This window comes from Agelaius phoeniceus, chromosome 14, assembly GCF_051311805.1.
Source record: "Agelaius phoeniceus isolate bAgePho1 chromosome 14, bAgePho1.hap1, whole genome shotgun sequence".
In the NCBI taxonomy this organism is placed as follows: domain Eukaryota; kingdom Metazoa; phylum Chordata; class Aves; order Passeriformes; family Icteridae; genus Agelaius; species Agelaius phoeniceus.
In genome coordinates, this window is record NC_135278.1 from 5,612,938 (window position 1) to 5,635,379 (window position 22,442).

General features: G+C 46.3%; 1 protein-coding gene across 2 annotated transcripts in view; it reads right to left on the reverse strand.

Moving 5' to 3' along the window:
- MED12 (mediator complex subunit 12) overlaps positions 1-22,372 on the reverse strand; it is a 35,133-nt gene extending 12,761 nt beyond the window's left edge. The window contains exons 1-26 of one of the 2 annotated variants that reach the window (XM_077185863.1): positions 21,904-22,372; positions 21,459-21,563; positions 20,450-20,641; positions 18,619-18,778; positions 17,882-18,057; positions 17,492-17,602; positions 16,673-16,927; positions 14,619-14,765; positions 14,232-14,331; positions 12,190-12,326; positions 11,323-11,454; positions 10,804-10,930; positions 9,956-10,185; positions 9,479-9,559; positions 8,442-8,615; positions 8,062-8,206; positions 7,013-7,131; positions 6,746-6,889; positions 5,822-5,985; positions 5,553-5,684; positions 4,782-5,009; positions 4,437-4,581; positions 4,039-4,159; positions 3,253-3,354; positions 2,426-2,539; positions 1,995-2,158 (exon numbers count right to left, since the gene is read on the reverse strand). In XM_077185863.1, coding sequence (XP_077041978.1) covers positions 1,995-2,158; positions 2,426-2,539; positions 3,253-3,354; positions 4,039-4,159; positions 4,437-4,581; positions 4,782-5,009; positions 5,553-5,684; positions 5,822-5,985; positions 6,746-6,889; positions 7,013-7,131; positions 8,062-8,206; positions 8,442-8,615; positions 9,479-9,559; positions 9,956-10,185; positions 10,804-10,930; positions 11,323-11,454; positions 12,190-12,326; positions 14,232-14,331; positions 14,619-14,765; positions 16,673-16,927; positions 17,492-17,602; positions 17,882-18,057; positions 18,619-18,778; positions 20,450-20,641; positions 21,459-21,563; positions 21,904-22,002 — 3,804 coding nt within the window. In that variant the 5' untranslated portion in view covers positions 22,003-22,372. The remainder of the gene's footprint in view (positions 1-1,994; positions 2,159-2,425; positions 2,540-3,252; positions 3,355-4,038; positions 4,160-4,436; positions 4,582-4,781; positions 5,010-5,552; positions 5,685-5,821; positions 5,986-6,745; positions 6,890-7,012; positions 7,132-8,061; positions 8,207-8,441; positions 8,616-9,478; positions 9,560-9,955; positions 10,186-10,803; positions 10,931-11,322; positions 11,455-12,189; positions 12,327-14,231; positions 14,332-14,618; positions 14,766-16,672; positions 16,928-17,491; positions 17,603-17,881; positions 18,058-18,618; positions 18,779-20,449; positions 20,642-21,458; positions 21,564-21,903) is intronic. The other variant, XM_054641189.2, reaches the window with a different exon arrangement.
- Between the last annotated feature and the right edge of the window lie 70 nt (positions 22,373-22,442).

Consider the following 22,442-nt stretch of genomic DNA (forward strand, 5'->3'; position numbering starts at 1 on the left):
CACTCAATTTACAGTTAACCTGCAGCATTTGTTAGTAGAGAAATTTTTCATACTTAAAATTAGGCACATTCATTGAATTAAAATCAACAGAGGACTGCTATATAAGCACTTCTGCATCTGCAGAGGAAGCCTGATCAGAGCATTGTTCCACTGAGAAGTGACAACAAAAGAAGAGATGAGGATCCAGTTCATTATGCACAGGTGCTGATGCTATGCCTAGAAAGCTGGAAATACCCTTCAGCAGTGGGTAGCAAACTAAGCACTGAAGCACAAAGACTGAAAAGGTCAAAACTCTGGTTTGAAATCCTTGTGAAACCACAGCCTAGATCATTATCTTCATTCCAGATGAAGTTTGTACATGAGATGTGGTGACCTCTCCATTACATTTCCCCTTCAGTGTTGCTACATCACAATGTCTTGATAATAATCTTCTCTTTCTTGCCTAGGTAATACACATTTCCTTGGGAAGACTCCTGTTATCATTTGCTCAGCTTCTTGCAAGAACTCAGACTTCATTTCCAATCCACTTTATTGGTACAAAGACGAATGAAAGACATGCTGGAGGGAAGGGAACATCCAGAGGGACTTAGACAGGTTTGAGAGGTGGGCACTGGAGCAGGCTGCCCAGAGAACCTGAGGATGCCCCATCCCTGGGAGTGTTTAAGGCCAAGTTGGGCCCTGAGCAACTTGGAATAGTGAAAGTGGCCCTGCTCATGATCTTTAAGGTCCATTCCAACCCAAACTGTTCTAGGAATCTATGAAAAAACCTTTAAATTAATTATAATCTGCTCCTTTTCCTAATCCCCTCACAATGAAGTCGATTACAAAATATATACCTGAGACTGAGAAATCATAACCTACAATTTAAGACATTATTAGTGCAAGTTCACTGCTCACAGAAGAGGTGCTAATATTAAACACAGCATTTTACCAGCCCTTTACAGCTGCAGGAAGCCTGCAGGAGCTCTGGCACAATTTGGTGGTAACTCATGGGTGTCTGCTGGAATGTTCACTTCTACATAACCACTGCTGCCAACAACTGGTATGAGCAGTGATACCTGACACTGCTACTCCCTGCTGTGCATAAACACCTCTACTTGCTTTGAGTCCTTCCTATATAGACTTTGACCAGCAAGGGAATATCTACTTCTGCAAATGCTACAGTCAGGTTTCAAAGAAGGTTGAATTTATATTTAAAAATAGGTGGTTCCAATTCCTTTTTTGTAAGGTGATAACATTGCTATGCAGTCAGCCAATTAATAAACAATAGCTTGAGGACAACACACAGCACTAATGGTGGGTGTACACATTAGTAAAATAAAATACAGGTTTCAGATTGTAACACCACATCTTTCCTGCTGAGAGAATAAACTTATAACCGAGGCTAAGGATACCTTTCAACATCCATTTTCATACAGCATGGCCACTCTACTCTGCAACATTATTAGCCAGGTTTCAGCTCCTCAAGTGTCAATTTTTCACAAAGGAATAGAAATACTGGTGCTGTCAGATTAGGCTAAGCAAAAGGCTTTTGCTGTTGTTGTTTTAATTAACTAAACAGGGCAATGCAAAGCCCAGGGATACATTAACAGCCTAGCTGCAAGCAACACTCAGGCTGCATCCTGAAAGACACCATTTATCATTTTAATAAACCATCTGTCTGTCTTTCTCATGCTGATCTTCTTTGCCTTCAGCACACAACTCAGCTTACCACTCCAGCACTCCCCTCCTTGGACAGGAGCCCTGTGCTGTTGCCAAAGCAAAGGAGATGCAGTCCCTGAACACTGCAACACCTAATTCCTGAGCACTGCTTGTCTCTGTGTTTTGCTAACAGTGAGCAATCCTCAGTACTGTCACATGACAGAAACACTGCAGGTTCTTCACTGATCTTTCAAAGAAATATGTGCCAAACCCAACCTGAAGAAAGGCATGTGAGATATATCTATCTGTATGCAGAAGGGATAAGGACACACCTAGAGATAGGACAGACTCACCTGTTGACATATACTCCTCAGTACATACTTGGCATAAATATCCAAGCTGGCTGTTTCTACAGTGACTACCCGACCACCAGCCTTCCTGGTGCCCAGCTCATCATCCATGAGATCATCAACACCTCCTGGGTGGGAAAAGCCAGAGCCTTTCAGTTCTGCATCTCCTAAAAGGAAAGCACAAGTGTTACACAACAACTCTAGCGACAAAGCCCGACTCAAAAAACATCCTGAGATTCTGTAAACTCTGCCTGTGATCAGTGACCTCTCTGCAGCCAACAGACTCAAAGCACGTTTACAGCTACAGACACACCACATATTCACCAGAACAAATCTCCTCTGGCCTTCTGCACAGCCAACATGAACAATACAGTGCCTTTCTCCCACTCCCCTAAAAAACATGGTTATAGGTTCAGGCTAACACAGGTACACACCCAGAACAAAGACAGCCTTCAGCACTGCAAAGACTGCTCCATCCACAATACGATTTTGGGAAGCTGCCAGCAAGTGACGGTCACAGGAAGAGCGGATTCCCACAGTGGGTTTGTCTGCAAAGAGGACAAAGGGGAAAGGCAATACTCAGCAGAGAGAAAGGCACGGGCTCCAGAGCTGCCTGAATTATGTGCCAGCAAGTACCATAAAATCCAGCTCAGAGAATCCCGAGGCCAGTCCCTTTCCTAACAGTAACATGGGGCCCATTTAATTAAGTTTCAAGATGCATAGTGCCAATCACATTGTGACAACTGAACCATGAAATCCAAATGGGGTGCAGAGCCTGTGTCATGAACTCCAAGCTCCAACAGTACCCTAGACCTAAAATACAAGCTGGATTTAGAAATCTGAGCTATCAGGATACTGGTGAGAAGCCAAGAACAGAGCTTCCTGGAATGTTTCCATCATCACACAAAAAAGGAGTGCTGTAAAACAGCAGCTTCTGGCACCAAGTTAAGAGGCTATACAAAGCTCAAGACACAAAAGAAGAAGCGATCATTACTCTAATGGCTTAGTGACAGCAAGGCCACCTCTACTGGCTGTTTTCCTGCCTCCAAGAACCTTCTCTCCAATGCCTGGCTACCAGGGAGTGACATAAATGGAAGGACACTGTTCTTTGTCCTATGAAGAAAGTGCATCAGGCTTTGCCTGCTTTATTCAAAGCAAGCAGGTTATGATCTCTAACCATAAGGTCTCATATCTCTCTTCTTGGAGTGCAAGAGCCTTAGTACTTCCACAATAAAGAAAGGCTCTAGGTTCATTCACTTACTGCCATCTTGCTGGCATGGGTTCAGCTGTGGAGTCTTAAACAGATGGAGTAAAATCCGGCAGGTCAGACGTGCTCCTGGTTCTGAGTCCTGTTCACTGCAGGCTATGTAAAGAAAAGAGACAACTGAGATTTCTTAAGCACCAGGACAGCTGACTCTCAATCCAAAAGCTATTCACAGTGCACTGCCCTGGAGCAGACAGCTGAGAAGCTGCAGCAGCCTTATTGTATTTACAAATATGGAGCATGTGCAGCAATTAACATGCAAGCAAGCAAATCCTTCAGTATTATCCCCAGTGACATGCACTGTTTTCTGCTTGCTCCATCCTTCCAATTTCACCCTGTCAGGAGTCCGGATGCTGCAATCCCCAGAGCAGAGATAGGAAGGCTGGTGGCAGAATAAGGCAGAGTGGCACAGGTGCTGTAAGCCCAGCTGGCTGCTCTTGCCAAAATGCTAAACTGAACATTATTATCAGTAGGAGGCATACTGCTGGAGTTCAGAGCTGAGTACAATGGTCACACAGTGAGGCTGTTATCAGCATGGCTATCCCCATGCTTACTTCAGCTCGCACACAAACTTGAGGGAGCAGGGCAGTGAAAAACCTTAGCACAACCACTTTTTGATTGAAATCAAAAGCCCCACATTTCTCTAGAGTGCCACATTCAGTTATTAAGTATAGAAGTATTAGAGGCATGTTTCACAACTATAGAGTTCACCAAGTATGCACTAAGCACAGGCCTTTGGGCCAGGACTGAGAGTCAGACAGGTTTGTGCAGGGATGCACTTACCAGCATTGAGGAGTGAGGGGATAGCAGCACAGCGAATCAGGTCCTCCAGCAGCAGGCACTGCCGGGCAATGAGAATGGCAACAAAGGTGGCCAAGGAATCATGGAAAGATAAGTCACTGACCTGAAAGAGAGATCAGCCAGTGATCCAAACAGCCTCTACCTCATTCCCTCTGTCAGCAATTCCTAGGAGCTGGGTGGCAGAAGGGCCCATAACCCCTGGTCAATGTCCACAGTCTGCCCAGGCTGCAACAAACACCAATGGCAGCCCCTGGTATTCAAAGCCTTTTCCCTGCCCTCAGAAGACAAAGCCTCCATCCCTTGTTCACTTTTGCCTTCTCCCAAGGGATCCCTCCACTCCTGCTTCAATTCCTTTTCCCCTTTTGAATGTTTGCACTTGCATCAACATTGCAGAGGAGATCATTGAAGCCACAGGTCCCATTATTGGAGGAACAGCACAAAGCTTTGAGCACACCCAGCCACTCGGCACTTAGAGACTTGCAGTAGCCAGTTAGCTCAGCACACAGGATAGCAATGTCGTTCACCCTGTTAAATAAATAATGAAAAAAGGAGAGGGTCAGCTTTGCTACTCATGCATGCCATCAGGTCAGTGATTTTCTAAGGGACCCCAGCCTTGGCTCCTCCTTCTTCACACCCCAAGACAGCCAAGATATGGCCACTGGTTTCCTTACCCTCACATAAAGAATTTAATTTCTCAGTGGAACCATGAAAGCTCTGCCTCTCACCTGTCAGGATCGTGGTGTCCCACACACACGTGCATCAGTGCATTACAGACAAAACTGTAGCGATTGGCTGGGTTCTCATTGAGGCTCTTGCCCAGGTTGGTGTACGTAAAGTTATGTGCAGATGGATTCTCAATAGTGTCAATCATGAACTCTGGTTCCCATAGCATGTTGGAGTCAGAAGGCTCAACATTGCAATAGATTGTGTTCTTCACCTTGGAGCAGAAGTCACTAACAGGACAGAAAAGCAATTAGGAACACAAAAAAGTTACATGGCCACTGAATTCTGGTGAGCAAAGGCAAACCCTCTCTGGGAAAGGACATGTTGAAATTCAAGATTGCTGTGTACCAATAAAGATCAATACATTTGTTATTTCCTATTCATTCCGTGCTTGCATTCTAAGATATGTTGAACATTCAGTTTATTTTCCACATCAACTAGAACTTTACAAAATTTCTATCAGTACTCCTCTTCTGTAGGGAGGAGACTCAGTTTCTTATAAATTATTTGAAACCTCTGGTAAATTTATCCACTCACCCTCCTTTGGGCCTAAATCCACTATACACTTTTTAGAGTTTGCTGCCCCAAACCACAAGGCACAGTTGCACCATGACATAAACAAGGACCTAATGACGCTCTTTGCTCTGTTCTCCATTCCTTTCCAAACAAGGAATTTCTCAGGAGTAATCCCATCAAACAAGATTAAAAGCAAAGTTTAAGTCAAGGTGCTATAGTGGGCAGTACCCACTGCAGCTCAGCTGCATCAGACTCACCTAAAGAGCTCCCCAAATTTACTTTTGAGGTGACTGCAGGAGGTATACAGGTCGTAGAGATAGGCCAGGATACAGCGCTCTGCTGAGGAGCCATCCGAGCGGTTCATGCCATGCTTCACCACCCCACACAGACTGCAGAGAGACAAAACACAGTGAGCTGAGCCCTCAGGCACCAAATAGCTGCCTTTTTGGAAGGACATAGATGTCCATGCCCCCTGTGAACCCCCAGCATATATATTTCCTTACACAGAGAGGGGAGAGGCCCTTACCCTTCGAAGACCTGAGCCATCTGGTCCTGGTTCAGGATAAGGCAGGAGTGGTAGTGCCGCAGCACAGCCACGATGCACAGGCACAAGCTGGTGGTATAGCTGCCAACAAGGTCGGAGGATTTCAACAGCAATTCTGCCTCCACCACGCTCAGCTCATTCAGCAACTGCACCCAATGACAGAAAAACCCTTCAACAGCCACAGGGGTAAGGTATGGTCAGAAAGGGAGGAGGCACACCAAACCCACAGCCTATAGGACCTGCCAGGAAAGGCACTGCCAGGCACTTTCTCCTTAGGGATGCACCCTAGGACAGCTGGCAAAATGTCTCAGGCAGTACAAGGGGCTGTCAGGGCTTGGGTATCAGAAGGTAATTGTGATATGGCCACAGGCAGTTTTAAGCAGCTTGTTTGGTAGTTCTATTCTGCATTGAAGTTTCACTCTGATCTTTTCCAGGCTAACAGCCACAATTCCATCAGCTAGGCTTCAAGAGACACCTGGTACAGGCTGCAGAAACAGCAACAGGATTTTAGCAGGATCCAGAAGGCAGCTTGAGCTGCCATGTGCCAAGGATCTTTCCAGGGGAGCAAGGCAGGCAAGGTGCCAGGGACTGACAATCCCCTTCTCACTCAGAACAAGGCCCTGCTGCAATCAGGGACAGAGATGCAAGTCCTTTGGAAACAAGCCCAAAGCCTTTGGAAGAATAATCCTCAGAATAGAACATGCAAGACTATCTGCCACAGACAACCTTTCCCTGACAGCTGCAGCCCAGAAGCATCACAATGACCATATAATCTGACCACCTCCATGACACAGGTCAGAGGGTCCCCAGTGATGACCAGAGCAGGCCAACTATCACAGCACAGATCTGCTGCCTCTCAGGTGGACAAATCCCTCTGCAGGGAGCACCTGAGCATGCTGCTCTTACCTGGATGGCAAAGTCGATCAGACCACTGATATTGAGTGAATACTCCATCAAGTCAAATATGAACTGCACGTGCTGCACCAGAGGCAGGTGGTACGACATTCCCAAAGCAAAGCTGGTGATCTGTTCCAAGACATTACGAGATACCTGCAAGTGCAAGACAACACAGAGTCCCTCAGCAGGCTCATCTCCTTCCAGGAAGCTGCTCTCAGTAATACAAAGAGATTCAGTCAGGGCCCAAGAAGGACAGCAGTATTCAAATTTTCATACCTGAGATGTGACTTGGTGCTGATCGAAGTGAGAAAGGTGCTGGAACTTTGCAAAGATATCTTCAGCTGTTGGGAATGCTTCTGGCTTACTCTTTTTCCTCTTCTGGCCTTCCTCCCCACCTACCAAAGTTGAAAACGTCAAAAACAGTATTAGGCTGCTTTCCTCACCAGAGGATTAAACATCAGGCATCAGCTTCTGACAGTTCCCCAGAAAGATCAGCCCCTGTGATGAAGCACAGGCAAAAGGCCTAAGCCCTAGACCTTAGGTTGATTGATTAAGGACTATCTTTAATTAAAAAAAAAAAAAAAGAAGTTAAGGAATCCCTAACCTAAGAATGGCAGTAGGGCAAACACCAAGTTTATCCCAAATGGAAGTACTCCTTGGAGTATCCTTCTGCCTTGCTTTGGAAATATACCTATTCTCTGATGAAAAAAGGCATTCTGGACTGGAGATGCTCAGCCACAAAAGTTTCTTTGTCAGAGTACTCCACATTTTAAAGCATCATCTTTTCACTACATTTTAAGTTGCCTTTAAGGCATCACACTAAGAAAGAAAAATTGTAGCCAGGCTCTTAGCTGTTGAACATCAGACACTTTCTTTTGATTTTGACCCAGCTATCCAAATTTCCTATCCTACACGTTTAGCACATGCCTGAAGTGTAACAGAATGATACATTTAGTGAAGTCTTTGCCAAATATGCATTGGCAAAGTACTTGCTGCTTCCTGTACAAGGATCCAAATGCAAAAATAAATAAAATAAAATATGAAAAGCCATAGTTTTGGCCAGGGTCTCACTCTCAACATTGTATGACATAATTCTCTTCTGAAGACAAGCTAATTAAACAGATATTACCAGCTGGAAATCAACTGTCTTACTTGCTGGTTAGTATGTTTGAAAACAGAGCACCATTCCAGACTCATTCACTAGTACCTCTTACCAGACACTGTAGATTGAGTAAAATCCTTTCACAGTGAGACTCCAGACAAGGGAATCAGCCAACTGGAAAGATGCTCTTAGTTCAAAAAGGAGTGTCTCAAGCTCTACTAACCTGTCTCTGCAGTGCTCTTTCTGTTTAAGACTTTTAGAATGTCTTTGGTTATTTTCTTGATCGTATGCCGAGCGTCATCCCGTTGTTTTCCAACCCCAAAAAGAACCACCAGCCTTTGGTTACACTCATGACTGCATGACTCCTCCTGGGGAATCAAAAGAGACAACTGCATTAGCAACTACAAGGCTGAATGCTCTAATCTTGTTTCACATCTGCATCTCTGAAAGAAAAAGAAAACCTTCATTTCAGAAGCTTCTCTGGGAATAAGCAAGGAGGCATCCAGAAAAATAGGGCTGCTCCTTAGCCAGCCACAGTAGGGAGAGACAGCAGCCTCCTGACAAGGGCAACAGCAGGGGAGCAGTTAGAAGCAGGTCCTGTACCTGAGGAATAGGGAAGTGTGTTGCATACTGGATGTGCCGAGGCTGGTCATACAGGGATGCTAGCATTCCTTCCACAGACTTATCCTTCAGCAGAGTCTTTCCTTCCTTTTCAGGATCTGGCTTTTCAGGGGAAGGGCTGGCTTTAGATTCACAATGCATTGGTGGAGAAAACATCTGGGGAGACATAAGAACAAGAAAATGTAGTTAGGAAACATGGTCATGCAACAGTAAATATTGCTGAAGGAATGTACTTCTGCTCAGGTCTAAAAAGGAGTAGGAAAAGGAAGGGCTGGAAAACCAGCCAGGTCTTAAGGCAAAAACCAAGGTAATGTGCCAAGAGACTCTTCCTATTTTTGCTTCTGGTCCATGTTGTATATTAGATTAAACGCAACAGGAAATAACACAATAAGAGTAATAAATTCATAGCTTAGAATTTGGAACAGCCCCTTCCACAGAAGTGAGATCCTGGGAAAGCATGTAACTTTACATCACACTTGGCTGACATGTACCTTGGTAAAGGTCAGAGATGGCTGAATAGATGTAGGTACTCAGGAATTTTTCAAGCACCACGAGTTAATTTTACTGCTAAGTGCTTCAAAGTGTTCTGCTACCATGAACTATGCCCACAGATATGAAGAACTGTAACCCTGAAGTAGCAATGAAGGCCACACAGTAGGATGAAAGCAGAGTAGTGTCTTCTCCCAGGATCAAGAAAACCTCTGCAACTGGTCACTTCCTATCAGATGCCATCATGGTCATTCATTTCCCATCCACTTCCAAGCAGCCCACTTCCTACCCTGCCCAAACACTGGGCTGGCAGTAGCCAGAGCATAAGAGGTTCCAGGAACAACTGGGACTCACTCTGCCCTGATGAAGACCAACCTACATAAATAGGTGCTATGGGCCTTTTGCAATGTGAACTGCCTTACAACCCAGCCACTTCCAGCAGACACACAAAAGCAAGGCAGATGCTGCTCCTGGGCTCACTACAACACGCTGACCCTACTTACTGAGTAACAGGAAATGCTGGAACGTACCGAAAAGTCTGTCTTTTCCATGTCATCAAAGAGCATGCTGGGGTTGTGGTCAATGTCCATGGGCTCTGAAAGACCTGTGTCCTGGGAACAGACAGAGCAGCTTTACATCTCAGTGATGCATCAGGGAACAAGAGAATATTTGTTGACTACACTGATGTCCATGTTGGACAGTGACAGCACTATGCCACCACACCCATGGTGCCTGGCAAGCTGGAGCCTGATACACCTCATGATATGCTGCTCTGTATCAAGCCATGCAAGATTCTCCTATCTACCCTTCTACAATCTGCAGGTCCTTTCTAGTCACTTAATTAACATAATTTTTAATTGAAATGCTAAGGAAATAAGTTGAGGGAAGGAAGAGCAGGAGTCAGTGGTACATTCTCCAACAGGCAACAGCAAGGAGGCTGCAAAGCTGGCAAAAACAGGCAAGCACAACACAGATGTACAGGAGGGCCATGGTGCTCACGATCTCACCTCCAGCTTGATGCCACTGCTTCCCTCTGTCTCTTTCCTGTCATGTTCCTCAGCAGGGTCATCAAAGGGTGAGGGAGGGCGAGGCCCATGAGAATCCATGGCGAGATCACCCCGGGAGATGAGCGTGCACATGTAGATGTTGTGGGAGAAGACATCATGTCGGATCAGCTCACAGAACAGCAGCACCAGATTAAAGAACTCCACCTTCTCGTTTTCCTTCCCAGGATCGGCTGAAAGGACAACACAGGGCTATCAGAGTAATTCTGCACCACTATAAGCAACACCAGCCACCTAACCTAGGGAAAGGGAAAGGATTTCCTGAGATGTCAACACAATGACTGATACACAGTTCTGAGACTACAGCAGGGACTAAAAGCAGAAAGTCCAGTTTCAAAAATTAGCAATTAAGTAAGTCAAAAGCTCTCCAGTGTCACAGCCCAGAGCCACTGGACTTAAGTGCTATTCCTGGGTGTACACACAGCTGCCTTCATCATTCAGACCTGTTATCCTATCCCCCTTAACCTGTTTGCAGCACTTCCCATCAGAGCCAGAGCTTTGTCACCAGTTAAAAACCTCCCTTTAGTTCTCAGTCTGAAGTAATTCCTGATTAAACTTGTTTATCCTTGGCCAATGCTCTGTTAACAGAAATGCCTCTGTACCATCTTTCTGTCATCTGGCCCTGCAAGTTGCTTTTCCTCCCTCACCAAGATAAGCTCTGAATTGCAAGGAAGCCAGATAGAGAATTTAGATACACCCCATACCTACACATAAGAGAACTGCACACAAATTCCAAGTTTGCAAGAGAGGGAAAGCTAGAAACTGGGAGACCACAAATTCTTATTACATACTTAGCATAGGAGCTTGAGTGTCAAGGAACTGCATAAGGACATCCTGAAAGACAGGAGCACTGGCTGCTGACAGAGAGCCTGAGGAGATGGAGCCCTTCTCATCCACAACTTCAGAGTCCCCACATCTCTGTAGAAACAGAAAAAAGTAGCGACTGCTGACACAGAGGAGAAACTTCCTATCCATGTATCTCAAAAAAGAAGCCTTCAAGAGAATTTTTCTATCTTGCTCTTATAAGCAAGCCACCATACAGGTTTCTGTAAGCTACTGCACAGTCTCCAAGTATGTCAATGCTTTTGCACAGCAATCAGCTGTCCTCAAATGCATCCAAGAAATGGGATATGCACCATCCCACAGGCTCATTTATGACCTACATTGGGTCAGATGGAGCAAATGCCATAATTAGCAGCACCAGTGACAAGAGGCACTGTGTTGATCAGCCTTTGCCTGTTGGTGTAACAGGAGTTAGGTAGCTTCTGCTCTCCTTTACTGCTGCCAGCCTTCCAGGAATAAGGACCTACCTCAGCCTCGATCTCTGCTTGACGCTTCTCCAGGAGTTTGGCCACAACCATGGCTCTGTGGCGCCCAGAGCGTTTGTAGCTGACAGCCCACTCACACAGCAAGGCCACCACTGCATCATCATCTGGGGAGATCTGGGGGGATAGAAGCACTGCAGTGAGAACCTGAGCCAAGCAGGAGAGGGGAGCAGATACAACAGTGGGTCTGCTCCCCATAGAACAGGGACTGAACACTGCTACACTCCCCTCCTCCTAACAGGAAGGACACACGTCAAGCTAGAGCCCTCCTGTTTTGACTGCATTTTGCAATGTGAGGTCCACAGCCACTGACAAATCTCCAGACTGACTCTGCTTCAGAAAATCATCCCTCTAATCACAGCACTGAGTAAAACACAACTTCTCGACACCCTCGTACAAAGTATAAGAACAGCCAGCCCTGCCCTCTTCTAGGAACCACTGCAGTAGTGGATGCACTATGGTCCTACACATCATAAACACATCAACTCCCAGGCTAAAAGGAACCTGAACTGGGAGCTCCCAGGAATCAGCAGTCAACTCAAAATGTGACCAGGCTAGTACTGACATAACAAGTCCTTAGCACCAATCTGATATGCAGACTGACATCCTTCATCAGTGAATCCTCTCAAGTTTACATGTATTTGTTGGACTTTCTAGAGACAGACCTCCCCTACTCATTTTAGTACCTCCCTAACAGAGCTGCATGCAATCCTTTTCAATGGAGATCATGTCTCTTGGCCAAAGGCCACTACCTAATCAGCTCTCTGCAGACACAGGACAATAACAGTGTGGTTATAAACAAGAACACAGCCACATCCAAGACCAGGGCCCAGCAGCCAAGTCCCAGAGCACCTCATGACTGTCTTTGGTTGGACCCAGCCCAAATATCCTGTTATACAAGGAATCCAAAGAGTTGCTGAAGTCAGATCTTTCAAAGCTGTGACTGTCCAGAACTTCTAAGGTATGCAAGACACGGCCAATTGTGAAACCTAGGAGAGAACAGAGAAGAAAAATGTGTATTTGGCACCTGGTACAATAGACTAGAGCAACACCAGATGTGTTGCCAAGGTCAGCTAAGGTCAGAAAGGTCTACACCTTGTATCAAGACCAGTTCCACAAGGAAGATGGGTTGTAATTGTAGGTGATTCTCTTTTTAAGTGGAAGAGAGGGTTTGGACCCTTTATCCAAATGCCAGATGGACCCTTCTCTAAGGGAAGCCTGATGCATTCCTGGTGCCCAGGTTAAGGACATGAAATCATGAAACTTCCTAGCCTGGTCCAGCCCTCAGACTTTACTGGTCTCCCCCACAGAAGAAGATGAAGTCACAAGTGTAGTCCAAAAACAATCAAAAGGGATTTCAGGACCTTGAGACCAACCATTAGAAAGGGATTCTGGAACAGAGATTATCTTCTCTTCTATCCTTCCACTCACAGGCAATGACATTGGAAGAAACAGATGGGCCCAGTCTATTAATACATGGCTCCATGGCTGGTGTTGCCACCAAAATACTGTTTTATTCTGACAATGGGAGGGCCTACACAGCAGCAGGCATGATGGACTGTTCAGTGTATGAGAAACTGGTTGGACAGTCACATCCAGATGGTAGTGGTGAAAGGCTCAGAGTTCCAGTGGACATCAGTGATGAGTGGTGACACAGACACAGATCAAGTGTAGATGACACCAAGCTGAGGTGGTTTGGTTGAAGTCCTGAAGGATGGATGACATCCACAGGGACCTGGACAAGCTCCAGTGGGAATCTCATGAGGTTCAACAAGGCCAAGTATGAAGTGCTGTACCTGGGGCAGGGCAACCCCAGTATTGATCCAGGATGGGGAATGAACAGATGGAGAGCAGCCCTGCAGAGGAGCACTGGGGGATGCTGGGGGATGAGAGGCTGGACAGGACCCAGCCTTGTGCACTCACAGCCCAGAAAGCCAAGAGTGTCCTGGGCTGCCCAAAAAGCAGCATGACCAGCAGCTCAAGGGAGGGGATTCTGCCCCTCTGCTCCACTCTGGTCAGACCCCACCTGCAGTGCTGCCTCCAGCTCTGGGGTCCCCAGCACAGGAAGGACATGGAGCTGTTGGAGCGAGTCCAGAGGAGGCCACCAAGTTGATTAGAGGGATGGAACACCTCTCCCAGGAGGAAAGGCTGAGAGAGTTGGGGTTGTTCAGCCTGAAGAAAAGGCTCTAGGGTGACCTGACTGTCACCTATCACACTAAGGCGGGCTTACAAGAAATCTTGAGAGAAACTTTTTACAAGGCCAGGACAAAGGGGAATGGTTTTAAACTGAAAGAGGATCGACTCAGACTAGATTTTAAGAAGAAATTCTTCCCTGTGAGGGTGCGGCACAGGTTGCCCAGAGAGGTTGTGGACGCTCCATTCCTGGAAGTGTTCAAGGCCAGGCTGGATTGGTCCTGAGCAACCAGATCTAGGGGAAGGTATCCCTTCCCATGGCAGGAGAATTGAGACCACTTGATTTTTAAGGTCCCTTCCAACCCAGACCATTCTAGGATTCTATAAGAAGTTTCTGTGAGCTCATTGCTTGGGCTTACTACCCAAGGAAAGCTGTACCAGTCAGGCAGGGGTCCACCCAGCTTATCCTGACTCTCACTGTGGCCAGCAGCAGATTTTAGGGAGAAGCATCAGAGCATGGCACACAGACAAGAGTATAGTTCCCTGGTAAATATCTCCAGCTCCTAGTAATAGAAACTTCCCCTATATCTAGAGAAATGGACTCTTACAAGATTTTGCTCTGCAAAGAGAAAGAGCCATGTCTTACTGCTGACAGTAAATACAAACAGTAGGAAATAGGAAAAAATCAAGAAGAATAGCCAGACAGGAGTTTTGTCAGAGTAGCATCAGGGGGAGAGAAACTTTAACCTACAGCAAGTTACCTGCTGTGGTTTCTTGGCACTTGTCAAATGACCAGCGAACCTCCACAGCCTGGCCACGCTCCTTTATCTGCTGCTCAATTTCACGCAGCTTTGCCCGAACCTAGAAACAATGGACTTGTGTAAACACACAAAAGGATGCCTTAGAAGTCCTGGGAACAAAATTATTAGAGAACAAAGAGACTGACAGCAATTCTACTTCAAGTTAGATTTTGCCCATCTTCCAAGGACATCGCTATCTGGCTTACAGCAGAATGAGAGCACTTAATTCCTAGAGATTGAGACAGCACCTCCAGATCTGCTTATCACACAACATGAAAAGAAAATTCTGAAAGAGCTAAGATACAGCTGTTATCCCAAACCACAAGAGCTCCCTTTTCTGAAGCTCACCTGCTGTGTGAAGGCTGAATTCCCCCCTGGCATGGGCAAGTTGGATGGGGCTATAGGCAGGTGGTCCAATGGTGAGCCAGTCTTTATCCTGCTATCAGTCAAGGAATAATGCCACACAAGGGCACTCGGGCAACACAAAATTATACTCTGCAACAGACAGAAAAGTCAGTATCACTGAGCAAATTAAGGTCAAAACAATTAAGTTACATTTCTACAGAACTAACCACTACTTTATCCTATTACCTCATTATTATTATATAGGCACTCATTATCTTCTATATAGCATATATACTATCTGGGTGGGTTGGTTTTGTTCAGTTTTATTTTTTTTTAAGCTCTGAAAAACCGTTTGGATCATACAAACTCACACCCCCAATGCACAATCCAACCCTCATGGTCCAGAAGGGGCATTTACATTGGCATCTTATAACTGTCATCAAGTGTAAAGTCTGAGAAGAAATATCAGGTAACAGACCTAAACTAATGAAACCATTTTGTTTGATAATCACAAGTCTGATTATTATAGTAATAATACCATGGTATATGCATTCTCATTCTTTTATGAGCTTGTACACTCACATAAACACAGACAAAACTTCACTAAACAATTGCTATGATATTCCCCTATATTTTTTGGCTCACAAAGCTGTTTTAGATCCTCAAACCAAAGAATCTGCTTATCTTGAGAACATTTCAGCAAAGGTTAATTATGCACATTCTTAGAATTATGGAAATTCTTAGAAATGCACCTGTTTCCACTGAGACATACTAAAGATCAGACTATCATTTACCAATGTCAACTTTTTAAGCAGGTTGTGTCTGAACTCCAAATCAGACAAACCGTTGAGGTGCATATGCTCATCTATTTTCCCTAAAGCAAGCTCCCCAAATAGAGGATTTTTATATTAGAGACATGTTTTATCACATAGTAAATAGAAAAAAAAAAAACAACAAACCCTCTAAACGTCTTCACCAGAAAGCAAACAAGACTTAAGAATGAAAAATGTTTATTTATAACCCTGCACTGCTCTCTAACCCCTGCTTCTAGAAAGGTCCTTACTTCTAGCCAACTGTACTAGAGAAATTTTCTTTTCCTTTTTTTCTCTGAGAGCTGGCTGGCTGCTTTTTGATCCTGCCAGGGCTCCTTCCTCTCAAGTTCCTCTCCTGAGCAGCTGATTCCCAAGCTTTGTGCTCTCTTCCTCTCCAATTCCTGCTCCATTCTGCATGCTCTGGAACTTTCTTTGCTTTAACAAGTCTCTTCTCCCCTGGAAGAAACAATCTCCACTCCTGCATGGACCCACCTCACCTAGTCACTCTCCTCTTGAAGGAGAAAAACACAATCATGAATGAATGCACACACAGAACAGAACTTGCCTCTCTCTGACACAAGGACAGTAAGAACTGAATCCCACAGTGTCACAACAGCACCAGTTCTTCGAACATCTATCAGTAAGGCTTTGGCAACTTTGCCTTTTTATTGCAATGTCACATTTAATCAATCCCACCTACAAAGATTATGAGTTTAGGGTAGTTCCTTTTCACAGCCTGCTACCACTCCTAAATCACTACACTCTTCCATAAAGTGGGAAGGGCTGTTTCTTGTGTGTGCTGTTTGGTTGAGGGCTTTTTTTTTTTGTTCTGTGGGAACTTTTTTTCTGATGAGGGGATGTTTGTTTTTAAGAGTTGACAAAATTACAAAGCACTTTCATTTCTGGCATAATTTCCTCTCCTGGATGAAAACCTGCTATTGATATACACATGGGAAATAACCCTTTCTTTCTTTCTCATCCTTTCTTTTGTAAAGCTTTCCTAGCCATGTGGGGCACCTGTGAGCAGAGCAAAAGGCTCTATTCCAAACCATTTTTCTTATGCAAGTCAGTCAAGGGCACTGCTACAGCACTGTCTGACAAAAGCTCTTGTAACACATCAGCAGAGATAATCATGGTTTGATATTTCTGTACTTACAAAGCTGCTGACTCAGACTGTAATGATTTTTCTGTGATGGCACACAAACTGTCCCTGCTGAGCCCCGAATCACCATCACTGAAACGTACCTGAAGGATGCAGCTGAGCCCATACACCACTGGCCGGTGCTGGGGGCACAGCAGTAAGTCGCTGAAAGGGCTGGGAGGAGGATTCCCTGCAGCTGGCTGTGGGGTGGGAGTTGAAGGAAGAGCATTCCCTGTCTGGGCAGACAGGATGTGTGGTGGGTGCCCACCAGCACCATCCAGCTGCATAGCAAGCCTGCGGGTGCAGAAGTAGGCCAGACGTCTGGACAGGTACGCAGACTGCACAAACTCTCCAGAGTACTGCAGGGAACAGGGAAGGAGGGGCAAACATCCTTGTCACAAGGAACACAAGAAAAAATCCCAACTTTCCCAATGTACTACACTGTGTGACACTGCCTTGAAGAGGCAGTTCTTTTTTACAGAGAGCTCCTTATCACGGATCACCCACTGGCTACTAAGCATCAGAAAAAGCCTTGAAATGTTCTCTGGCAATGACTTAATGTGTAAAAATGTACCCACACCCAGGCTTCCCAGAGCTTCAAACATTTGCCCAGAATCTGTTGCAAGAGAAAGAAAGAAAAAAGCAGTTTCCATGTACTGGTACACAGCCAGTGGAACTATCACAGCTGTGGCATGGGCAGGGATTACCAAGTCCAGTGCAGGGAAAAAGGATAAAGGAGAATAAAAACTGGAAAAGTGCAGCACTAAAAAGACATCCTTGCATGAGCTAAGAAGGATGCTCACAGGGACACTCCCTGGTGTTCTTGGTGCAAAACAACTCATTATCCCCTTAGGAAATAGGAAGGGGATGGCCAAAGCAGAAGTGAGCACTCTCCTAAAGCAAGCTGAGAGTGTATTTCTCACCCGCAGCAGCAAAGGAAGGAGCATTTTCAGAAATTCATCTTCTCCTGACCGTATCTTCTCAAAGCACTCGAGGACCCACGTCAGGAATTCGTGCCGGTCCAACATGCCATCCTGCACACAGATAAAAGCAGAGCAGATGGGTGAAAGCTGAAGTAACCTTCACTAAGGTAAGGCAGAGCAGCAGCAGCTTGCACTCCAACAGTGGAAATAACTCTGGAAGTTTTCACAGTTCTGTGCTACCCCTGTCCTATTACTGAGCTCAAAACTGCATCTGGTCCTAGTGGTCTATTCACTAGGAAAGAGAGCATCTTGCAGAAATCAATCATGTGGCATCCACCCCCCTGCTCTCCTATGCTCACACCAACCCAGCAGCTCCCACCAGTCCCTCACCTGGAACATGAACATAGCCAGTTTCTCATTGTAGTCCCACTGCTTCAAAGCCTGTTCCACCTCTTGGGGCATTGGTCCCGATGGTGAACCACAGCCTTGCCCTGGGAGCTGTCTGTAGAACTCTGCAATTTTCTGCAGCTGCTCTGACAGGTACTTGGTGATGATCTGTGTCCATTCTGGAGAAAAGAGGTTAGCAGTGAGCAGTGTGGCAAAGAAGAGCAGGAAAGAACCAGGATGGTGCATAGGTGGAAAGCCAAAAAATCCAGAACACAGTCAGGGGAACTCTTCTAGATCACAGCAATCTGGAGCAGGCCAGGATGCAAAGGATGTTGGATACAGTAATGCTTAATGAAATTGGGAACACAGACAGAGAGTAACATACCAAAATTCTCTAGGAAATATACATACTCACTTGGGAAGTAGCTAATCAGTCATCACTAAATTACAACTTTACAATCTTTGTATGGAAGAAAAAAACAGGTAAGGCAGCAAAGGAGCTCAGTAGAACTTAACAGGGAAAAAGAAAAGTAAGGCTTCTATGGCTGCCAAGACTTGTTTTTCAATGTACTTTCACAGGTGGGCCTGTTGTTCAGACAGTTACTCACACCAGAACCCAAGGACTTAGCAGCAGGAAACAAGTTTATTTGGATTTCCAGGCTACCTCTTACTAAGCAAGAGCAGGCTTAGAAGGAAACAGCTGTGCTGGACAAAGCCCGTGGTGCACAGAGAGTGCTTACCAATGAAGGGATCAATGACATGACGCTTTTTCACCTTCGTTTCCGTGATGGCAGCATAATAGGCACAGGTCATTTTGATGAGCCACGCTGCTCTCATTACTGGAACAGTGTATTTGGCCAAATAACCAAAGACCTCTTCCTTCTTGCTAAAGATGGGCACCTGTAATGAAATGGAGAGGGAAAATTGAACCAAGCACTTGGAATATGAACTGAAGCAGCTAAAGCAGCTATACCTGCTGCAAGTATGAAAAAGGTAAAAAGGGAACAGAGCAACACAGTACCTCTACCTCAAAAAAACCTGCTGCCAAAATTCACTTGTGGTCAGAAAGTAACAGTACCAGAGCTGCATTTCAGTACAAACAGAAACAAAACAAATTGAAAGAAGACAGAACATATAATTACGTCACTGTAAATCCATGCCCTGAATCCTGCAAACACCTTGGAGGTTATCCTCCAGAGAGCACATAAAGAGCTATGAAAGATACAGACTGAGTCAGTAACAGAGTATCTGCCATGCAAAGTGAAGACAGGACTCTTCACTTTGTATACAAAACCGAGTGGTTACAGATGTCTCACAATATCTTGAGTACCCAACAGAAGACTGCGAGAAACAGGGAACTGAGTACATTGTAGGAAGGAATCCATTAATCCAAGATTCAAAATTCAAGATACACTATAGGAGGATACCAGTGAAATAATCAGGCTGCAGGACTATAAACCAGGAAGCAATAACAGGGACATCACAGGGAAAAGTACAGCTGTGGGGCTCATTTCCACACAATTCTCTGGAGAGTGAAAGTATGTGTGTTTTCACAGAGGAATGAAAAAAATTCACAAGAAACAGGTCCATTTGGCAGGTTCAAATCCCTGAACTACTGATGTTCATTTACCTGCTATGTTTCCTACATTCTTCCCAATTACTCTCTGATGCCTCAAAGTCAGACTACCTGGCTACTGACAGTCACTCTTTCACATCTAAGTTCACGAAAATTGATGGAGCTCATAGCAGGAAAACAGGGGAAAACCTTGAAAGGTTCAAGCTTTTACCATGACCTCAGGAAACTGACAGTCAAAACACAAAGAAGGAGTAAGTTTATGAAGAGTCAGATACTGGGAAAATCTGATTACTTTATTTTCCCCCCAGGAATGACTCAGACCATTTTGCAACTGGGAGTTATGATTTTTCCACAGTGCATACCAGGTTCACAAGCATCTTTTTTGTAGGCTTCCCCTGAGAGAGAGCTATCCCTCTTGCTATCAGGCCTGATAAAATGCCAGATTAAGACCCTTCTTTCATACTCTACAGAATTCACAGCTATAAGGGGAATATCTACCCCTAAACTCCAGGGCATAGAAATACTGTAGCCTGGCAAAGACCACATGTACTCTCCTCTGCTGAAAAGCAGAAACACCTCACTGCAACAGAAGTCTGGGAAGTCATTTAGGTGATTATTTTCAGTAATTCTCACTATGACTTTTGAGAACTTGAGAAATCCTCCACAACAGAAATGTCCTAATCTAAACAACAGACCAAAGGCAACAGTGGCAGCTCTTTGGAAAAACAACTGAACCTTAAAATAAATCAGTCATGTCCTACAAGCCAAAAGGCAAAGCTGAACACACCTCAAAATAACAGCCAAGAGACCAGATCTCAAAGTATGGATGACTACAGTTAGGGCACTACAAATCCCACATCCACGCTGCAAGCTGAAAGCTTCACAAGATGTATAGACAAGGAATTTCTCCAAACAGTAAAGACCTTCAGAAAACCTCAAAAAGCAAGCACAGATTAAACTCTCTGCCCTGCCAGGTTGCCTCTCCTGTAACATACCTTCTTAGCAAGATGAGTGAGGGGCTTAGTTCCAGCCAGATCTGTGAACCAGTTGTTTATGGCACTCTGAGAACGTGCTGTCACCAGCCAAAAGTTATCCTTCTGGTTGACCTGGGGTTTCCGTCTGCCCGTGTCAGGCAGGGTGTTGCACCGCAGCTTTTCTGCAATAATACTGCTAAAATTGGAGCTGATCTGGAGGAGAAGGAAAAAAAAAGGATTCATTACATTTCAGAGATCAAAGACCTGATCAGAGTGCTTAAAATTTATCACTCATTTATCACTCCTACCAGAAGTCTCACCAGTATCAACTTTTGAAACACAAAGTAACTGCCAATAACTCCTTTGCTATACTTGCAGAGATTAATGTGTCTAGACAACTCATACAATAATCAAGCAGGGACTTAAGTTGAGATGGACACAACCACTTAAAAAATACCTGTCAAACCAGACAAGGCTCCTCAGGCAGAAGTCAACCAAGGAAAACAAATATCCTGAGCTTATTGATTGCCTTCCAACCCAGGTCATTACTAGTTGTTTTGTCAGGAAGTCAAAATCTTGATTTCAGAGACTGGAAAATGGAGTTGAAGCCTATTATATAACTCCCATTTTTAAACTTCCAGATGTTTCACGAAATCATACTTTCCTTTTACTATGGTCATCATGTAACCAAACCAATAGGGAGTTTCTCTCTCCGACTATCATAGTCTTGTGCTTTAATAGCAGAATTTAAGGAGTCCTAGATGCTGGCTTAACGAATACTGCAGACACAGACCTGCCCCTAAGATGCACTGAACCAGATAAGAACCCACTCTCTCAGAGGTGGGACACAGTTCTAAACGAATGCAGAACTTGGATTCTACAGAAACGGAGGGTCAAGTCTTAAAAACACCCACACAAAAGGGGAAGACATGGTAGTTCTCGACATACGGAAGGAACGAGACCCAAGACTGTGCAGGATCTAGCCGCCTGTCCTGCCAAACCCACCCTCGACCGGCGGGACGTCTCTCACCTTTGCCGGGTTGAAATTGACATTTTTGGCACTGCCGTGCTCGTCCCCAGACACCGCCGGTTGGTTATTGAAGCCTTGCTTGACATTCAGCGCAGTCAGCTCATCCTGCGGGGGAAGGACGGTCAGCAGGGCCCGGCCCGGCCCGGCCCCTCCGCGCCCACCGCCGCAGCCTCCGTCCCCACGGCGGGGGCTGAACCAGGCGAGGCCCGGCTGCTCCCGCGACCTCCCCCAGCCCTGGCTACCAGGCACCGCCCAGGGCAGTGCCGGGACACGGCACCGGGGCTCCCCCGACCCGGCCGGCGCCCCCCACCCCCGGGGTCCCGGTGGGACGGCGCCCCCTCGCCCAGCTCCCGGCCCCGCGCCGCTAACCCGGCGCTCCCTCAGGTCCGGCCCCGACACAGCGGTCCTGCACCCCGGGTCCCCCCCACACGCCCGGCCCCCGCACCTCCTTCTGCTTGGGGTCCTGCGGGTACACGTCAGGCGGGCCGAGGCGCGGGCGCTTGAGTGGACGGTGCTCGTAGCTGAGGACGCCGAAGGCCGCCATGGCGGGCCGGCCGGGCCACAACAAGGGCCGCCGGGGCCGCCCGCGCCTGCGCGCTGCGCGCTGCGCCGGGGCAGGTGGGCGCCGCCGAAGCCGAACCGAAGGAGCACGGAGAATCCCGAGCGTCGCCGAAGAGACCCAAGTGTTGCCGAAGAATGCCGAAAATTAACGGAGAGACCCGAGTACTGCTGTGACTGGACCGAGGACAGACGAAAAGCACCGAGAGCAGCCGGAGAGATCCGAGAGTGAACGGAGAGAGCCGAGAGTCCCCGAAGCGGGGACGAGCGAGGGACAAAACAGCGTTGAGCGCCGCAGGCGAGTCCCGAGCAGTGCCGGGATGGCCCGAGCCCGCTCCGAGCGAAGACGGAAAGTGTCGAAGAGGGACGGGGCAGCCCGAGCGGCGCGCGCGCGCCCCCCGGCGGAGGCGCCGCGCCGGTGGCGTG